Below are 17054 nucleotides of genomic sequence, written 5' to 3'. Positions count from 1 at the left end.
GACCCCACACAGCCATCACGGCTCGAAGGGGGGACGAGAGCAGCCGAGCAGGGTAGCATGGGCCAGATAGACAGAGACAGAGACCGAGGGTGAGAGAATGGGCCGGGCCAAGAGCCCAGAGGTGGTAGTAGTGTCGTGGAGGTAGTGCCGGCTTTCGTGGGAGGATCCAACGCCGTGGTTGTGCCAAGTCTGTACCTTGCTCTTTCTTTCGGGTTTGTACGCTTATGTGTTTCTGAGAGCCTCCATTTACCTTTGGCTACCTAGTCCTTTGAAGTCGTCCAACTACATATGAGCGAACATCTCGAGATCGTTGCTTCAACTTTTACTGCTTCTCTTTTCCTTTCTTCTCTAGGCCAGAAGCATCCCCTTTTTCTTCCCTCCCCCCTCCTCCTCTACATCCCTCCAACTTCATTTCTCTTCTTTAAAGTGTCAAGTGTATCATATCGCAACCCGCCGACGGCAACGGTCACAACCGGAACAGCGTAGCCAAAAAAAGACTTCAAACATAGAGGCCGTGCAAAATGTCGACGACGGACAAGCCCGAGATCTCCTTCGTCGACGACAGGGAAGACGACACCCGGTCAGACTCGGAGAAGGCGCCTGCGGTGCGTATAATCGACGATGTTCGCGTTCTGGGACTCAGCGAGGACGATGCCGAATTTTATGCCAATTTCTCGCCGGAGCAGCGCAAGAAGACGATTCGCAAGGTTTGTCAAGTCTCTTTAGCCGAATCATCCAACATAGCATGGCGGTTGCTTTAGAAGGAAGTAACATTAGTTGCTAACGTGAGAAAAGATCGACGTCCGCTTGGTGCCGATGCTTGCGGTTCTCTATCTCATCTCCCATCTCGACCGCGCAAACATTGGCAATGCCAAGATTGAAGGTCTGGCCGAGGACCTGAAGCTCAGCGGTGTGCAGTGGAACATTGCCCTAAGTCTCTTCTTCGTTCCCTATGTCCTGCTTGGTACGTTTTACCCCTTTCCATTCAGACTACACCATTATACTTCAAGTTACTAATGTCCTGTAGAGGTCCCTAGCAACATCATCCTCAAAAAGTTCAACCGTCCATCGGTCTACCTCGGTACTCTCGTAACGATATGGGGCGTCATCATGACCTGCCACGGCGTCGTCAAGAACTTTGCCGGTCTTCTCAGCGTCCGTCTTCTCCTTGGCGTCTTTGAAGCCGGTTTCTACCCTGGTGCCGTCTACCTCTGCACCTTCTGGTACTTGCCGTGAGTAATACATCTTTCTCCCTCAAAAGACCTCTACTAACAAGGTAAAATAGTCGCGACCTGGCAGCCCGCATCGCCTGGTTCTACTGCACATCCGCCCTCTCCGGCGCCTTCTCCGGCCTCCTCGCCGCCGCAATCGCAAAGATGGACGGCGTAGGCGGCTACGAAGGCTGGCGCTGGATCTTCATCCTCGAGGGCGTCTTCACCGTCGGCCTCGGCATCGCCACCTTCTTCCTCCTCATCGACCGCCCTTCGCTCAGCGGGAAGTGGCTCACCCCCGAAGAAATCCGCTTCCTCGAGATCCAGCACTTCATCAAGCAAGGCGGGCGATTCCAGGACGAGAAGCAGGAGGACAAGTTCAAGTGGCACGATCTCAAGGCAGTCGTTACGAACTGGAGGCTGTACATGCAGGCGTGGGCGCTCCTCGCTACCTCGGCGTGCTCTTATGGTACCAAGTTTACTCTGCCGACTATTACGAAGGCCATGGGCTTCAACAACACCGCCGCGCAGCTCATGACTGTCCCGCCGTACTTTTGCGGTGCCGCCTCGGCCATCTTCTTCGCTCGCTTGTCGGACAGGTTCTACTGGCGCATGCCCTTCGTCGCGATCCCCATGGGCCTCATCACCATCGGCTACGGCGTCATCATCTCCTTCAAGGGCGATCTCTCTGGTAACATTGCGGGCGCCATGGTTGGTGTTATCATCACTTGCATGGGTATCTACCCCATCCAGCCCGCGGGATCCTCCTGGGCGGCGAACAACCTCGCCCCCGCCTCGCGCCGCGCCATCGGTGTGGCGTTCAACATCTGCGTGGGCAATATCGGTGGTATCATTGGCAGCTACATGTACCTCGACAACGAGAAGCCAAAGTACTACACCGGTTTCGGGCTGTCGCTGGCGTTTGGCGGTAGCGGTTTGATCGTTGCGCTGCTGCTGGAGTGGAGCTACAAGTGGGGGAATGATAGAAAGGCCAAGATGTCCGAGGAGGAGATTCGGGCAAAGTACACGGAGCAGCAGCTCATGGATATGGGTGACAAGAGCCCTCACTTCAAGTACACTCTGTAAGAGCTGTGCGATGATGTCGTAGGGTAGGCGGACTATGGATGGCGGAGACTGGGTCTCGGTGGCCGGTTGATGGCTATAGAATGTTGGATGAGGCGCGGAGATGTTCTTGACACTTATTATTTTTCCCGGAGTAAATAGCGATTGTTGATGCCGATAATGAACAGCAATCCTTTCTGGCCCAAATACTCTGTCTCTGATTCACTAAGGTAGCTGGCCGCAATGTTTGTGTCGTAAATCGTTAAAACTTCACGGAGGCTTCATGAAGAGTCGGAAGTGATAGTATCAATTGTGTTGTATAAGTACTTGAGACCTATCCTAATAACAAGCTCGTCTACCTTGTTGGTCTGTAGAGACTCGATAATCGCGTGTAGTCTGTTGCCAACAACCGAAAACTTCTTCACAATCACAACTCCAGAATATTGCTGAATTATCTTGCGCTATTGTGATGATTGCCGATTTTATAATGCCCAGTGATTCCATCTTTTCAAGTGGGGAACTCTTTTACTGCGCTGGATCACTACCAAGAAAGTAATTCAATGCCGTTGATGGGAGATGTTTGTCTGCAACGACTCAGCTCTTTTGGAGGTCGCTGCGTCAACTCAGGACTAAACCGTGTAGTCTTCCTGTGCCAAGCATGTGCCTGCCAAGCTACAAAAGCAACCTCCAGCTGTTACTCATCATCAGTCTGATGTCCAACTACTGACTCGCTCTTGGCGCATGCCGAGACATCATCCCGATAGAATCCCTGACTCTTGGGACCTGTCAGCCTCTTTGCCGGCAATGATCGGTTGTAAGTAGGTATCGCGATGGACTGCAACCCTCATGCAGATGTTATCTTGGAAGTCGGAAGACGTGCCGAACAAGTCAAATGCGGAAACTCGACAGGTGATACTGGCCATTTGAGAATGCTACTTACTCATCCGCTCTGTTGACTGTTACATCACATTGATAATTGCTGCATAGCGTCTTCTGATTACGGGGAAACTCGGGCTCTGCCCCATCCTCTGGTTCCTCTCCCCCAGAAATCCTAAGAATCCGCCTCGGTGTCGGATCTAGCACTACCCAGGACAACCCCGGATCTATCGCATACCCACGAACCGAACACGCCGCAACAATCAAGTCAACAAACGAGGAAGACTATGTGCCCCCTAGTGCTTCCCCCGCAGCAAAGATGAGGAGGAAGCGGGGGAGAAGACACCCTTGTCCCTGGTCGTCGTAGCGGCCCCCGCCTCCCCCCAAGTCAGAAACTCTTGTCTTTCCCCAGACAAATCCCCTCCGTTTTCCGTCGATTTGCGCTCAAGTTTCCTGTCCCATCTCTCTTCCTTCTTTTCCGACTTTCCATCCATCCTCAAGGCTCGAACCCTTTCCCGCCTCTGCCCCAAGGTAACCCGCCCATTCACTGTGCGCAACGCGCGGGCGTAACCGCGTGCGTGCGTTTTCGTCGCTCCACTGGGACGCTGCGCATAAGCAGACAAATCAGAAAAGCAAAAAGGCCAAGATAACAGGAAAAGGGGAGACCAGAGGGAGTGGACCCTTGCAAAAGTCCGTCGCGTCGCGTTTGCCTCCCGGCCATGGACGCCCCGGAGTACCGCCGTCCTCTCCCCGGCCCGGGAAGTCCGGCTCCCGATGGCCGTCACTCCTCATCGGCCGCTTCGGCCGCCGCAGCCAGCAGTCCCCGTGGAGATTCACGGAAACGAAGCTTCAGCTCCGCCGCCGATCAGCACTCACCTCTGTCCGATGAGTTGGCTGGCACTGGGTCCTCATCCTCCGCTGCCGCCGCCGCCGCAGCGAATCGCCGCAAATTGCAGAAAGTCAGCCGCGCGTGCGACTTTTGTAAGCAGCGCAAGGCGAGGTGCAGCGGGACTATTCCCTGCGACAAGTGCACCAGAAAGGGCCTCACGTGCGTCTACGATGCAAAGTACTCGCGCGGTCGCCCCCCGACACCTCCGCCCTCAGCTGTGTGGTCTACCGGTTCCAATGCCGTATCCGGATCCGAGGAGCCGCCTGTTGTCATGTACCAGACTACTGAAGAGGGAGGCGGAGAACACGTCGCTGCACCGGCTGCGCCGTCGCGTTCGCTGAGGGGACATGTACGCGAGAGCCAGGGCCCGGCGTCGCGAGCCTCGCCCGAGCTCGGTATGGCTGAGATCCAGGGCCAGATCTTCGACCCGACGTCAGGTGTGACTTTCTTGCACAGGGCGTGGAAGCGGCTCTCGAGACATGAGAGTAACATCGTCCCGGATGAGCTCAATGCCTCGACCGAGAGCCAGCCACTCATGCTGGCTGGTGATAAGCCGCTGCCCCCTGTTACTGACGAGGATGTGGTCAACTTATCGCTTCCGGACTCCAGAGAGATCCAGGACCTGCTGGCACTGTACTTCGATGTGTCCATCGCGACCTATCGTGTTCTGCACAGACCTTCTGTCGAGGCATGGCTAAAGACCATGATCAACAACCTTCGCCACGGAAAAGCCGTCTGGCAGGACATTGGCCGGGGTAAAGCCTCTATCGTCCTCACAGCGCTCGCCATTGCCACCGCTCACAATGAAAAGTCCAAGGGTTTTCACTCACCAGAAGGCGAGGCTTTATCCCTGGCTCGAAGTGACCAGCTCTTTTGCGTCGCACTGCAGCTCACAGAGCGTGAGACAGGGCTCCCTCGGCTGGAGTCAGCTCAGTCACGGCTGATCCAGGTTCTCTACCTCTTAACCACGTCGCGTATGAACCGCGCCTGGTATACTTTTGGAAATGCGCTTCAGATCATATCCGCGCTGGGTATGCACAGAAAAGCGGCCAAGAAGCGACATTTGACCCCGGGCAACTCGGACTACATCCAGGCGCAGTGTCGTATGCGGACGTTCTGGACCAGCTACGTTCTAGACAAGTACCTGGGCGTCATATTCGGCCGTCCGCGGCACTTCCACGATGATGACATTGACCAAGACTACCCGGATAGGATCGACGACGAGGACATGACTGCACAGGGACCCATTGAGAGATCGGAAGAGCATTCAGACTGTCACATTGACGCCCTGATATTCCACGCCAAGTAAGTGAGCCCCATGTCTAATCACACTCTCTACATTGATACTGACATGTGATAGAATCGCACAAATCATTGGAAACACATCAAGAGAAGTCTACTCAATAAAAGCAATTTCTGAACAAGAACGCGTCGCCGCCGCACACCGCCTTAGCAAAAAGATCCACGAATGGCGCGCCAGTCTCCCGCCTCACCTCGGCTCGATCCGCCCCTCGATGCTGATCCCAAGCTTCCGCCGCCAAGCAACAGTCCTCAAGCTGGCCTACTCCCACGCCATCATGCACGCGAATCGCCTCTTTCTCCTCGGCAACTTGAGCTCCGGCAGTGAGACGCAGATCCTAGAGTGCATTGGCGCAGCGAGGACGGTGCTCGAGACAGTAGACGGCATGGCCGCCGAGGGGCCCATCTTCCACGCCTTTTGGTGGACGCAGTACGTCACGTTTTGCGCTCTGCTGGTCACGTATGTATGGGATATCCAACAGAAGAGGCGAGGCATCACGCTCGAGGGCGAAGGAAAAACGAAGCATACTAAGCTCATGGACTTGGCTGAGCGGTGCCAGACGCATCTCGCGCACGCCACAGCGTCCAACTCCCCGAGCCGCCGGTACGCCATCATCCTGGAAGAGTTCAGAACAGAAGGTCTGGGCCAGATGTCACGGCAAACTCAGATGGCTTCACAGGCGCCGCGGGCTTCTGCACCTCGACTGGCTGCGCCGTCTGCAGATGCGCATGTACCGCCCCCGCAAGCCAATGGAGGAAACGGAGGAACATCGATGGCGACCGACGGATTCGACTTTAACCATGGGTATGGTGCCGAATCTGGCACCGTTGATCTGATGGATCAGAGCGATGCAGGGTTCCTTGGATCCAACTTGCTCGATGAGTGGCAGACGACCGATTGGCTAGACCTCGACTCTTCTGCTTTCGGCCCATACCTGGACATTGACTCAAATCCGTTAGCTTGGATGCCGGATATAGGAGGTTAGGTCTGAAGGCTTAAATACAGTCTATAATATTTGCATTGATCTATGTCTTCTAAATGGTGAACTTTGTCAAGTTCTCAGGGCCCGTCTCCTGAGCTACCCTCTTAACCTCCTCCTCTCCCAGCTCTTGGAAGATATCGAAACCCCATCTCGTCTGCCAGTTGAATCTCTTGTTTCTCTCCAGTCCATTCAACTGCGCAAATGCATCCGCCGGCAACTCCTGCACCTTGAAGTTGGACTCTATCCGGCTAGGGGTAACACTCTTGGGCAGAACAACAGTGCCGCGCTGCACACCCCAAGAAGCAAGCAACTGACCGCCGTCGATCCCGAGCTTCTTGCTCAGCTCACCCACAAGAGGGTCATCCACCGTCCTCGGCTCCCCTGTCTGGTTGTTGCCTAGAGGCGAGTAGGCGGCCAGCTGGATGCCCTTTGACTTGCAGAACTCGAGCAAGTCCGGCTGTTGGAGGTAGGGGTGCGCCTCGATCTGGTTGACGGCTGGCACCGTCTTGGTATTTGTCAGAAGGTCCTCGATGCGCTGCTTGGTGAAGTTGGAGACGCCAATGGCGCGGACCTTGCCGCTTTGGACCAGCTTCTCCATGGCTGCCCACGTTTCCGCGGGGTCAATGTCGGCCAGCTCGAAGACGCCGTTGGAGTCAATGGGGAACCACTTATCCGACGGCTTGAATGCTCTGTAGATGCGGTCAGTACATGCATTATTGTATTTCTCTTGCATTAAAGCAGGCACAAAGGAGCAAAGAGTGATACTTACACTGGCCAGTGCATCAGGAACAAATCGAGGTAATCCGTCCCCAAGTCCTTGAGCGTCTTGTCAACACCGGACTCAACGTCTTCGGGGGCGTGCTTGGTGTTCCAGAGCTTTCCCGTGACAAAGATCTCTGAGCGAGGCACGCCACTCTTGCGAATGCCCTCACCAACTTCCGCCTCGTTGCGGTAGATGGCGGCGCAGTCGATGTGGCGGTAGCCGGAGCGCAGGGCAGTCTCAACAGCACGCTCAACCTCGTGAGGTCCAGCTTGCCAGGTGCCGAATCCCACTGCAGGGATCTTTGCACCAGTGTTGAGAGTGAAGTGTGTTGTAAGAGGCATCTTGAGAGAGTGTCTTAGTGTATGTGCAAGGATCAATGGCGTTTATCCGTGGCTGGTATGAATGCAATTATTGAACTCTACACAACTCAAGCTGCAATTGTCAAATAATGTGCCCAGAACAGGTGACTTGATGGAAAGATCAAGTAGATAATAAATTGCTTTCAGCCACTCTGCCATTGTCACCGCGAGCAAGACTTGTGGCTCCCCAAAGACTCCATTACCATCAAGTCCGCAGTTGTGGTTCAGACTGGCGGATTCTTTTCCTTGGAGCTAGCCACACCCTTGTTGAATCCGTCCAAACCCGTCGGCGGAGCCCTCAAAATCCGTCACCTAACCCCAGTAATGAGCGGGGAAACGGATTCATGCCTCCCCCACCAACGGAGACCCTCCTCCAGGTTTCTGTCCCGGCTCGATCGCCACAAGCGTGGTCCACTCGGATAGGCGTCAGGCAGGGTATCAGCATGGCGGATGTTGAGGAATTCACATCACCGGCGTCGGAATAATGACGGTCTTGCCTGGGCCGCGGAGCCGTTCTCCATCTCTCAAAAGGGTGGCACATGAACCACTCATCAAGTCATCCACAACCTCAAAAGCAGGGTGGTCATCGATTCATCATCATCATCATCAACAATCCGGAGAACACTCATCGTCGACTTTGGATGAACCACCCGCAACATCATCCACCATGAGTCCCCCCTCAGTATACGGTCCCACAAGCGCGGCGCTTCCGAGCTCCAGCTTGGACGCAAATCCAATCATTGACTCTGCCACCGTGCAGGACTTGGACAATGACGATTCTACTCTCAAGACTGTGGACGAGCTGGTCCGCCGGCGCGCCCGGTCGAATCCCGACCAAGTCATTGTGTCTTACCCTTCATCGGGCATCACATATGTCGACTACACCATGAGGCAGCTTGACGTCTTTGCCTACCGTGTTGCAAAGTTCTACGAGCAGCGCATCCCTAGCCGCCTCAACTCAGATGAGAAGCCTACAACAGTGGCTGTCCTCGGGCCTTCCAACTTTGACTACCTCGTCACCATGCTGGCCTTGACCAAGCTTGGGCACACGACGCTATTCTTGTCAACAAGAATCTCACAGGAGGCCATTGAGTCTCTCATCAACGTTACAGGTGCCAAGTTCCTGCTGGCTGACAAGAGATACCTCGAAACGGCCGAGGGAGCCAAGCAGACTCTGCCTCATCTTGATGTCTTTGAGATTGCCGGCCAGTCAACATTTGACTTCCCTATCGAAGTCCACGCTGATACCCGTCTGGATTATGGTCGTGATCTCTCAGTTGAGACTAACAACCTGATCTACATCATTCACTCTAGTGGTAAGTTGGAATCTACCTATCCGCTGTTGAGCATGCCTGACCTTCATAGGCTCGACTGGCTTGCCCAAGCCCATTTACCAGACGCAAAAGTCGGCCATTCACAACTACTCCAGCAGCATGAACATGAAGGCCTTCATCACACTACCTCTATACCACAACCACGGCATCTGCAATCTGTACCGCGCCATCTACTGCGGAAAGCCCATCCACCTGTACAACGCGGATCTCCCGTTAACCAGAGAGCACCTCACAAGCATCATGCGCAAGCACAACTTCGAAATCTTCTACGGCGTGCCCTACGCGCTCAAGCTCCTCGCAGAGACAGACGAGGGCATGGACCTGCTCCGCCAGCTCAAGATCGTCATGTACGGCGGTTCCGCTTGCCCCGACGACCTCGGCGACACCCTCGTCAACAACGGCGTCAACCTCGTCGGCCACTATGGCGCGACTGAGGTCGGTCAGCTGATGACGTCCTTCCGCCCTCCCAACGATAAGGTCTGGAACTATGTTCGCGAGCACGAGAAGCTCGCGCCGTACCTCAAGTGGATTCCTCGCGGCCCGAATCTGTTTGAGTGCTGCGTCCTGCCCGGCTGGCCTGCCAAGGTGGCCACGAACCAAGAGGATGGATCATACTGCACAAAGGATCTGTTCGAGCCTCACCCGACGATCCCCAAGGCCTGGAAGTACATTGCTAGACTCGATGACACCATTGCGCTTGTCAACGGCGAGAAGTTCAACCCTGTCCACATGGAGGGCACCATCCGCTCCAACAAGAACATCACCGAGTGCGTCATCTTCGGTGTCGGTCGCCCGTCTCTCGGCGCCCTCATCGTTCCAGCTCCGGCGCTGGCTGGCAAGAGCAATGACGAGATTCTCGAGATTGTTTGGCCCGTGGTTGAGAGCGCGAGCAAGTCCGTTGAGGCTTATGCCCGTGTCTCAAAGAACATGATCAAGCTTCTCCCTTACGACTGCGAGTACCCCAGGACCGACAAGGGCAGCGTCATCCGCCAGGCCTTTTACAAGCGGTACGCCAAGGACATTGACGAGGTCTACGACAACGCGGACGCAGCCAGCGGCGACTTGAAGAAGTTCAGCGTCCCCGAGCTGCAAGATTTCATCCGCCAGGGCCTTGTCCAGACACTCTCCAAGAAGGTTCAGTTGGATGACGATACCGACTTCTTCTCACTTGGTCTTGATTCCCTGCAGGCTATCCAGATGCGCTCCGATATCCTGAGGACAGTCGACATTGGCGACAACAAGCTCGGCCAGACTGTCGTGTTCGACCATCCATCGATCAACAAGTTGAGCGCCTACCTCTACAGTCTCGGTACTGGAGAGGGTGTTCAGGCCGACGTTCCCATCGAGAGCGAGATGCAAGAGCTTATTGACAAGTACGGCAACTTCGGTCCTATCGAGTCGGCTCCTAGGTCCTCAGTCGTAAGTTGATGTCCCAAGCAACAAGTCTCTAGCATCTCTGTACTAACCTTGTCATAGGCCGTCACCGGCGCAACTGGCTCTCTCGGAGCTCACATCGTCGCCAAGCTTGCCGCCGACCCGACCATCAAGACCATCTATTGCTTTACCCGCGCCAGCTCCGACGCCGACGCAGCCCGCCGCGTCAAGAGCTCCCTCATCCAGCGCAGACTCTACCACGCTTTGCCCGCCTCCTCCCGCAGAAAGCTCGTTGCGCTGTCCACTGACCTCGCCGATGCCCAGCTCGGTCTCTCCGACGACCTGTACCGCCAGGTCAAGCAGGATCTCCGCCTCGTCATCCACGCCGCGTGGTCCGTCAACTTCAACATGCGCCTCTCGAGTTTCGCAAAGGGCAACATTGCTGGCGTCAACCACCTCATCGCCCTGTGCAAGGCTGCCGGCGACGTCGAGACCGGAGCACCTTCCCCTGCCTCGTTCAACTTCTGTTCTTCCGTCAGCACCGTCGCGCGCGCGACGACGATCCCCGTCCCCGAGTCCGTCCCGGATCTCGAATGGGCCCAGGGCATGGGATACGCCCAGTCAAAGGTCGTCGCCGAGCATCTCTGCGCCAAGGCGACCAAGGCCGGAATCAAGTCCCGCGTCCTGCGCATCGGCCAGATCGTGGCGGACACTCAGCACGGCGTCTGGAACGCAACGGAGGCCATCCCCCTCATGCTCCAAACAGCCATCACCGTCGGCGCTCTGCCCAAGCTCCAAGAGACACCCTCCTGGCTACCCGTAGACACCGTCGCGCAGGGCGTCATCGACATCTCCCTCTCCGACGCAGACGGCGTCTTCACCAACGTCGCGAACCCCAAGATGTTCAGCTGGACCGACGATCTTCTCCCCGCACTCAAGGCCGCGGGTCTCGAGTTCGAAGAGGTCGAGCCCAAGGAGTGGATCCGTCGCCTGCGCGCCTCGAACCCGGATCCCGCCGCCAACCCGCCCATCAAGCTCGTCGACTTCTTCGCGTCAAAGTACGACAAGGACGAGTTCTCACCGTCCAAGACGTACGTCACCGACAACGCCTGCTCTCTCTCACCCGCGCTCGCTCAAGCGCCCGTGTTGGATCAGAAGCTTGTCGACAACTTTGTCCGATACTTCAAGGCCAACCACTGGGTCAAGAAGAACGAGGGCTCAGCCAAGACGGTCGTCATGGTTGCGGGCCCTTGCGGCAGCGGAAAGTCTACCCTGGCTACCTCTCTGGCCTCCTCGCTTAAGGCACCCTTCATCGAAGGCGACTCCTTGCACTCCAAGGCATCAATCGAGAAGATGGGTAGCAATGTCGCCTTGACCGACGAGGATCGGTCTCTATGGCTTAGCCGCATTGGCAAGAGAGCATCTGAAGCCCTCGGAGATCTGGGCTACGACTCTGTCGTTGTCAGCTGCTCAGCTCTGAGGAAGTCGTATCGCGACACCCTTCGAAGCGTCTTTGCTGAGCAGGAGGGCGGCAAGGTTGTCTTCCTGGACCTCCAGGCCAGCCCCGAGACGCTTGTGCAAAGGATGAATCAGCGCAAGGGTCACTACATGCTGGCGAGCATGGTCGAGGGGCAGGTTGAGGTGTATGAGGCTGCGGGTGTCGCGGAGTTGGATATCCTCCCCGTCGAGGCTGAGGGCACGCCGGAAGAAGTGTTTGAAGAGGCCAAGTGGTTGCTTGAACAGATTGGACTGAACTGAATTATTGCTAGATAAAGCATTATAAGGGCATATTATTGGCGTTAAGGATAATAGGTGCTAGGGTACATGTAGTCATGAGAATTTCTTTATGCGTTTGAATAACAAATTTGGTATAACCTCAGATTTCCCTCTGTCACACCTGATTGCCCCTTCCTTGTCTTAAATCATGATGTTGAATCAGTCAGTCGTAAGCACATCACCTAATTTCTTGCTACAGCATAATCGCCATCCTCCTCGATCCCGGTGCATGACCACTCTCGAGTTGTCGTTCCTGTCTTCTGAGCCGTTGACGGTGTATGTGAAATATGCTGATGCGCCGATACACGAATGAATCTTTTCGTTTAATCTCCCATGCGGCGTGTTCCAAAGTAATTGCCCTTTGCCGATGGAGGGGCAATCTGAGCAGCCCATCCCCGTGGGGCAGATCCAATGTCGGAGTTGCGTGCAGTGATGACAGAGGTACAGCCCTTGACTGCTGATGTCCTTGAGAATGATGAAGAGGAAGTTGTTGAGTCTCTTGTCGCTTGTCCTTAGTTTTGGAAGAGTCGTCTGGGACAGGAGACCGTAAAGAGATTTGCAGGTAAGGGCCAGACACATGGCGGACTCCGTGGGGAGGTGCGAGGCTATTTCGAGCATAATGTCGGGTATTTGCCGAAGAAGAATCGGTAGATCGGCCAAGCATACTTTCTTTGTGCCTGAGAGCTTTTCTATTGGTGTCATGTCTGACATCGCGACGACACCTGCGCGGGCTGGTTGAAGGTCACGATGAGGAGTGGTTACCCTTGCTCGTGCCGGAATACGAGGTCGTGGGGATGGCCGTTATGAGCCTTCAGGCACGGCCGTTGAAGGAGCCGACTTCTGGAACGATTGGGTCTGTGGTTCTTTGTCGATGATGGCGTGTCATGACCAAATGCTTTGACTCGAACAGCGGCTAGGACTAGGCCAGAACGCACTTAGAGGGTCAAAGTTTTGCGGCTACCATCTCTTCGGGACAAGACACAAAGGCCATCGGAAATGAACAGTCTAATCGCAATCTTGACTAGAAATTTCTCCAAGACGCGTTCCAAAGGCTCAAGTCGCGCTGCTTTTTAGACACGTGAGACGTGCATGTCCTCCTATCACCATGATGATAGTCTAGTTTTGGGGGCCTCCCTCTCTTCGATTCTCCCCTCCTTGTACCAATCTCCTTTCAAAGTATTCGTTGTTCTCTCTCACACATATCGCTCTTTGGCTTCTGAACATCTTGTAGGCATTTTGAGGCCACCACATTTGGCAGTGAATTGCAGCCTCCGCGATTGAGATTTATGTCCAGGTGGAATCGCCATATCATCTCAGCCTCAAGTATGACTAGAAATATCTGTCAACTATCTTGAGAAGCCTGAATTTCTCTGATGGAGCCGCAGGCTGTTCTAAAGAGAAGTGTGCGCAATCTCCGATGGATCCGAAGTCCCAGCTATTACAAAATGAGAGATCATAAGCATACAACATGAACCCGGTGGAGGAAGTATCACTAAGATTTATTCCAACTGTAGAAGGTTTGGGGGTTCTCTCACGCGATGGTCAATCTGATTTCGAATGGTAGTGACCGCCGCCGCAGGTTTGATGCTTACAAGTGAAGGTGTTCAGAAAAAGTGGCAACGGAAACAAAATAGCTCCGACTCTTCCACAGTCATAATACATCCGAGGCGGCTTAAGGTCACTCGATATTGGGCCAAGACTCGGAAGCAGATTGAAGGATTGAAATTTTCTGCAAACGTAGTTTGATGTTTTATAAATTCATGAGCGCCGGATCTCCAAGGTGGGAGCATTTAGTGCATCCAAGGAAAATTCATCAAAGTCTTTGGCTCTTCTACCATCACCAAACGCAGCAACACCGTCATGTTCAACAAGATCATCACCGCAGTCGCTCTATCAGGAGTGTTTGGGAAAGCTGCTGCGTCATGCGCCTGCGACCTCAAAGTCGAAAGCTATATCAGCCCAGGGTTCTCGTTGGATGTTGTGTCGTCTCTGATCATTGGCTCTCAAGCCGCTGCGATCATTGACTTGCCTCTTGCAGTTGCCGACGCGGAAACCCTGGCTCAATGGGTTAAGAACACAACTGACAAGCCTCTTGTGGCGGCTTTCACAACGCATAATCACCCCGATCACTATCTGAGCGGCAAAGCATTCCTTCAGCACTTCCCCGAGGCCAAGCACTACGCCACGCCAGAGACGGTGCATGGGATCCAGAACGAGGCTATTAACAAAGTGAGCATTCTTGTTGACGTTTTGAGAAGCAATGGTAATAACAGAGTTCTAGACTGAATTCTGGTCTGCCGCTTATGGCCCCGGCATTATCGCCCCCGTCCCCGCGATTCCGACTGCCTACAACTTCTCCTTCTTCACCCTTCCAGGCGACGAAAAGTGCCCGATCGAGATACTCAAGAACATTGGCGGCGATACTATTGATCTATCTTCATTCTGGATTCCGTCTATCAAGACACTAATCGCAGGCGACGTCGTCTACGACCACCAGATGCATGCCTGGCTCGCCGACCTTCTTACGCCCGCCCTCACCGAGTCTTGGCTCACGACCCTCGACTTCATCACGGGCCTCAGGCCTAGTCTTGTCATACCGGGACACGCTCTAGTGTCCACTACCTTCAGTGCGCTCGCTGATGTCGATCATACAAGGGATTATGTTTCTTTCTTCCAGGAGAACATCGAAGCCAAGGGCCCCGACTTTTACACCCCGCGGGAAATTTCGAGCATGGTGGAGGCTGCTTTCCCTGGCTTGACAAACTTGACGTCTTCGACTACTTCGGCTACCTTGCTCAACATCACGTCGGAGAACTTTGGCCGAGGTGGACAAAGACAAATACACTACTTCGACTTAACTGTGTATAACGATACGGATGTCTTGGATGGATGGCGCTTGTGATGGTTCGTTAAAGTGGACGACGTCTAAAGAAATACTAGTTCTTACCCTAATTCTACCGGATAAAAGGTGTTTTGAGAATACGATTATAGCTTTGACCTGCAACTGAATTTTCAACAAGAGGTTTATAATCGTCTCAACCCGGTCCCTTCCTACATGACTGATCTTAATCATGAAAGAGGAACTAGTAGGGGTATGAGCCAATGGATGGTAGTCGGGACTGAAAATAGGCCGGATGACAAGGATGTGTATATGTAGGTAGACAAGTTGTATAGTCCTCTTCCCAACAGGTTCAAATGGTTTCATTCGACTCCTACTGTTCCAAACCGGAAAAGCACAACAATATATCAACATTGACAAGGGGAAAACCGAGTTGACCGACGAAAAAACCCCTAGTCTACAACACTCCAGTCCTCGACATGAGCCACGTTCAGGCCCAAACATTGTTCCAAACAAGATACAGGTACGCGCCACTTCTCTTATGATTGATATCTGTACTTATTCCGTCCCATCCAGCCGCGCGGGCATCATCGAGGGAAACAGAGCCGTTGGGAGATCTCCATAGCTGTACTTCACTGATCCTGGTAGGCATGGTCAAATCTCGCGACGTGACCACATATCGGTAGTCGCCGCCAGCTCCCTGAGCCATGTCCCCTCCGCATGCCCGGTCGTCGTCGCCCCTGATCTCAATGCTTAATCCAGTGATGGCGCGTGATGGATCCGTAGTAAAAGATTTTACGACGTAAGTATACTTTCCGCCGAAACCATTGTTACAATCTGGGCTACCCAGATCTCCACTGTTGTCCACGCAAGTGCCAGTCGGGAAGAAATCCGAGTCGTCAGACGCCTCAATTCTGAGAGCTGAGACGTATTTTTGCGGGGGAGGGGGGGAATTCGCAGGAATGGCGTTCCCGTGTACGTTGTTGTTGGTAGCCATAGCTAGCGTTACTTAAAATGGCCTTTGAAGTAAATTGACTGCTTGGAGATATTGCAGTGACTATGAGGGCGGATAGAGAAGATGATATATTAGATCAAGTGAAGGTCTCAGAACAAAAGTAAGTCGTGCTCCGCCCTTAAAAGGTGTTTGGGCAACCCTGTAGTCTTCGAACCCCGTAAATTACGCTCTTCTGTGAAGTCTCAGAACATGCTGCGGCGAGCTGAAAGAACCCTAGTCATAACCGCATCAACGCCGGTTTTCAAAAGTCTAGAACTGCTAGTGAGTGGTGGGCACGGACGTTCGGTTCCAGACGAATCAGGTGTTTCGAAACAATCGAACTATTTAACTGTGAACCATTTGACTGTAAACGAGAGATTGATGCCGTTTTCAGAAGGGTCTGGACTATTGTCCCGTGGCTGTATGCTACCTGAATACTCTCAGCACATAGGTGGATGAAGAATGCCGCACAGGGGTTTCCGCTTGTGGAATAGCCAACTAAATGCATTTATGACCTCTCTTTAGATCAAGTGCTAATGCGGGTTCAACTCAGCTGAGACTCTCGATAATTTGTGCGGCTGAGGGAACGACCATGCCAGAAACGAATTCGGATGCATGATGCTACCTTACGATGGCGGTGAGCTAGGTAGCTGAACCCCATCCCTCTTTTTCTCTCACAGTCGGATTGGCGCCTATTATCTCATTGAAATGCGAGATATCCCTTTCTTCGTCGAGAGGGATATCCCAATTGCACAGGCAGAAAAGCGATAGCGGTATTACGACCAGACAACAGAATGATAAGTGAGGCAGCTCGAGAGGGGAGGACCGAGCTACCTTACAGTCAGGACAATCACGCATTCTTTCTATTTCTGAAGGGAATCGGATGCAAGTCTGAAAGGTTCTCACTGAAGCAAGGTGATAAGGACAATGAAGCATCCCCTCGCCTCCGCCCTGATAGCTTTGGTCCCAGTGCATCTTCAACTGCTGATCAAAACCTCCTATCATTCATAATAGCGTCTACTGTCACGCAGTAGCCGATCAATCTGTGATTGCATAAGGTGAAATGCCCACGAACCCATGACTACGCAGGCAAGCCGCCATGACATGAACCTGTTGGCAATGAGATGGTGGAGGTGCCAAGTCATGTCTCACAGTCTCGGCTATGAGCTCGTGTCTATTTAGAATTAGTATTCTGCTTCTCAGAGGGTGACTTGAAGGCGGCACTTTGCTGGGTGAGCTGGTCGTAAACGAGGCATTACTCTCATGACCTATGGTGTCATTAGCTACGGGAGCAG

At 53.7% G+C, this 17054-nt stretch overlaps 4 protein-coding genes across 4 annotated transcripts; 3 read left to right on the top strand and 1 right to left on the bottom strand.

Annotated features, from left to right (window-relative positions):
• Positions 1–521: 521 nt before the first annotated feature.
• Positions 522–6323, top strand: HER10_EVM0002612 (fungal specific transcription factor domain-containing protein; the record flags this gene model as incomplete). Its single annotated transcript, XM_035472318.1, has 7 exons — positions 522–707; positions 796–964; positions 1028–1232; positions 1286–2293; positions 3481–3574; positions 3809–5343; positions 5399–6323. The coding sequence occupies 7 exons, from the start codon at positions 522–524 to the stop codon at positions 6321–6323; spliced, it is 4122 nt and encodes a 1373-aa protein (XP_035326629.1).
• A 49-nt stretch (positions 6324–6372) lies between these two features.
• HER10_EVM0011317 (GCY protein) lies at positions 6373–7424 on the bottom strand (the record flags this gene model as incomplete). The annotated part of the gene is made up of 3 exons (XM_035480752.1): positions 6373–6691; positions 6755–7009; positions 7090–7424. The coding sequence occupies 3 exons, from the start codon at positions 7422–7424 to the stop codon at positions 6373–6375; spliced, it is 909 nt and encodes a 302-aa protein (XP_035327298.1).
• Positions 7425–7808: 384 nt separating this feature from the next.
• On the top strand, positions 7809–11908 carry HER10_EVM0007444 (male sterility protein; the record flags this gene model as incomplete). Its single annotated transcript, XM_035476999.1, has 3 exons — positions 7809–8758; positions 8808–10195; positions 10253–11908. Exons 1-3 carry the CDS (start codon positions 7927–7929, stop codon positions 11906–11908), a joined length of 3876 nt encoding a protein of 1291 aa, XP_035326993.1. The 5' UTR covers positions 7809–7926.
• A 1878-nt stretch (positions 11909–13786) lies between these two features.
• Positions 13787–14828, top strand: HER10_EVM0000094 (metallo-beta-lactamase family protein; the record flags this gene model as incomplete). Its single annotated transcript, XM_035469889.1, has 2 exons — positions 13787–14122; positions 14208–14828. 2 exons carry the CDS (start codon positions 13787–13789, stop codon positions 14826–14828), a joined length of 957 nt encoding a protein of 318 aa, XP_035326412.1.
• Between the last annotated feature and the right edge of the window lie 2226 nt (positions 14829–17054).

This window comes from Colletotrichum scovillei (genome assembly GCF_011075155.1).
Source record: "Colletotrichum scovillei strain TJNH1 chromosome Unknown Contig00011, whole genome shotgun sequence".
Classification (NCBI taxonomy): domain Eukaryota; kingdom Fungi; phylum Ascomycota; class Sordariomycetes; order Glomerellales; family Glomerellaceae; genus Colletotrichum; species Colletotrichum scovillei.
The sequence above is the reverse complement of the archived record's forward strand: the minus strand, read 5'-3'. Positions and strand labels throughout refer to the sequence as shown.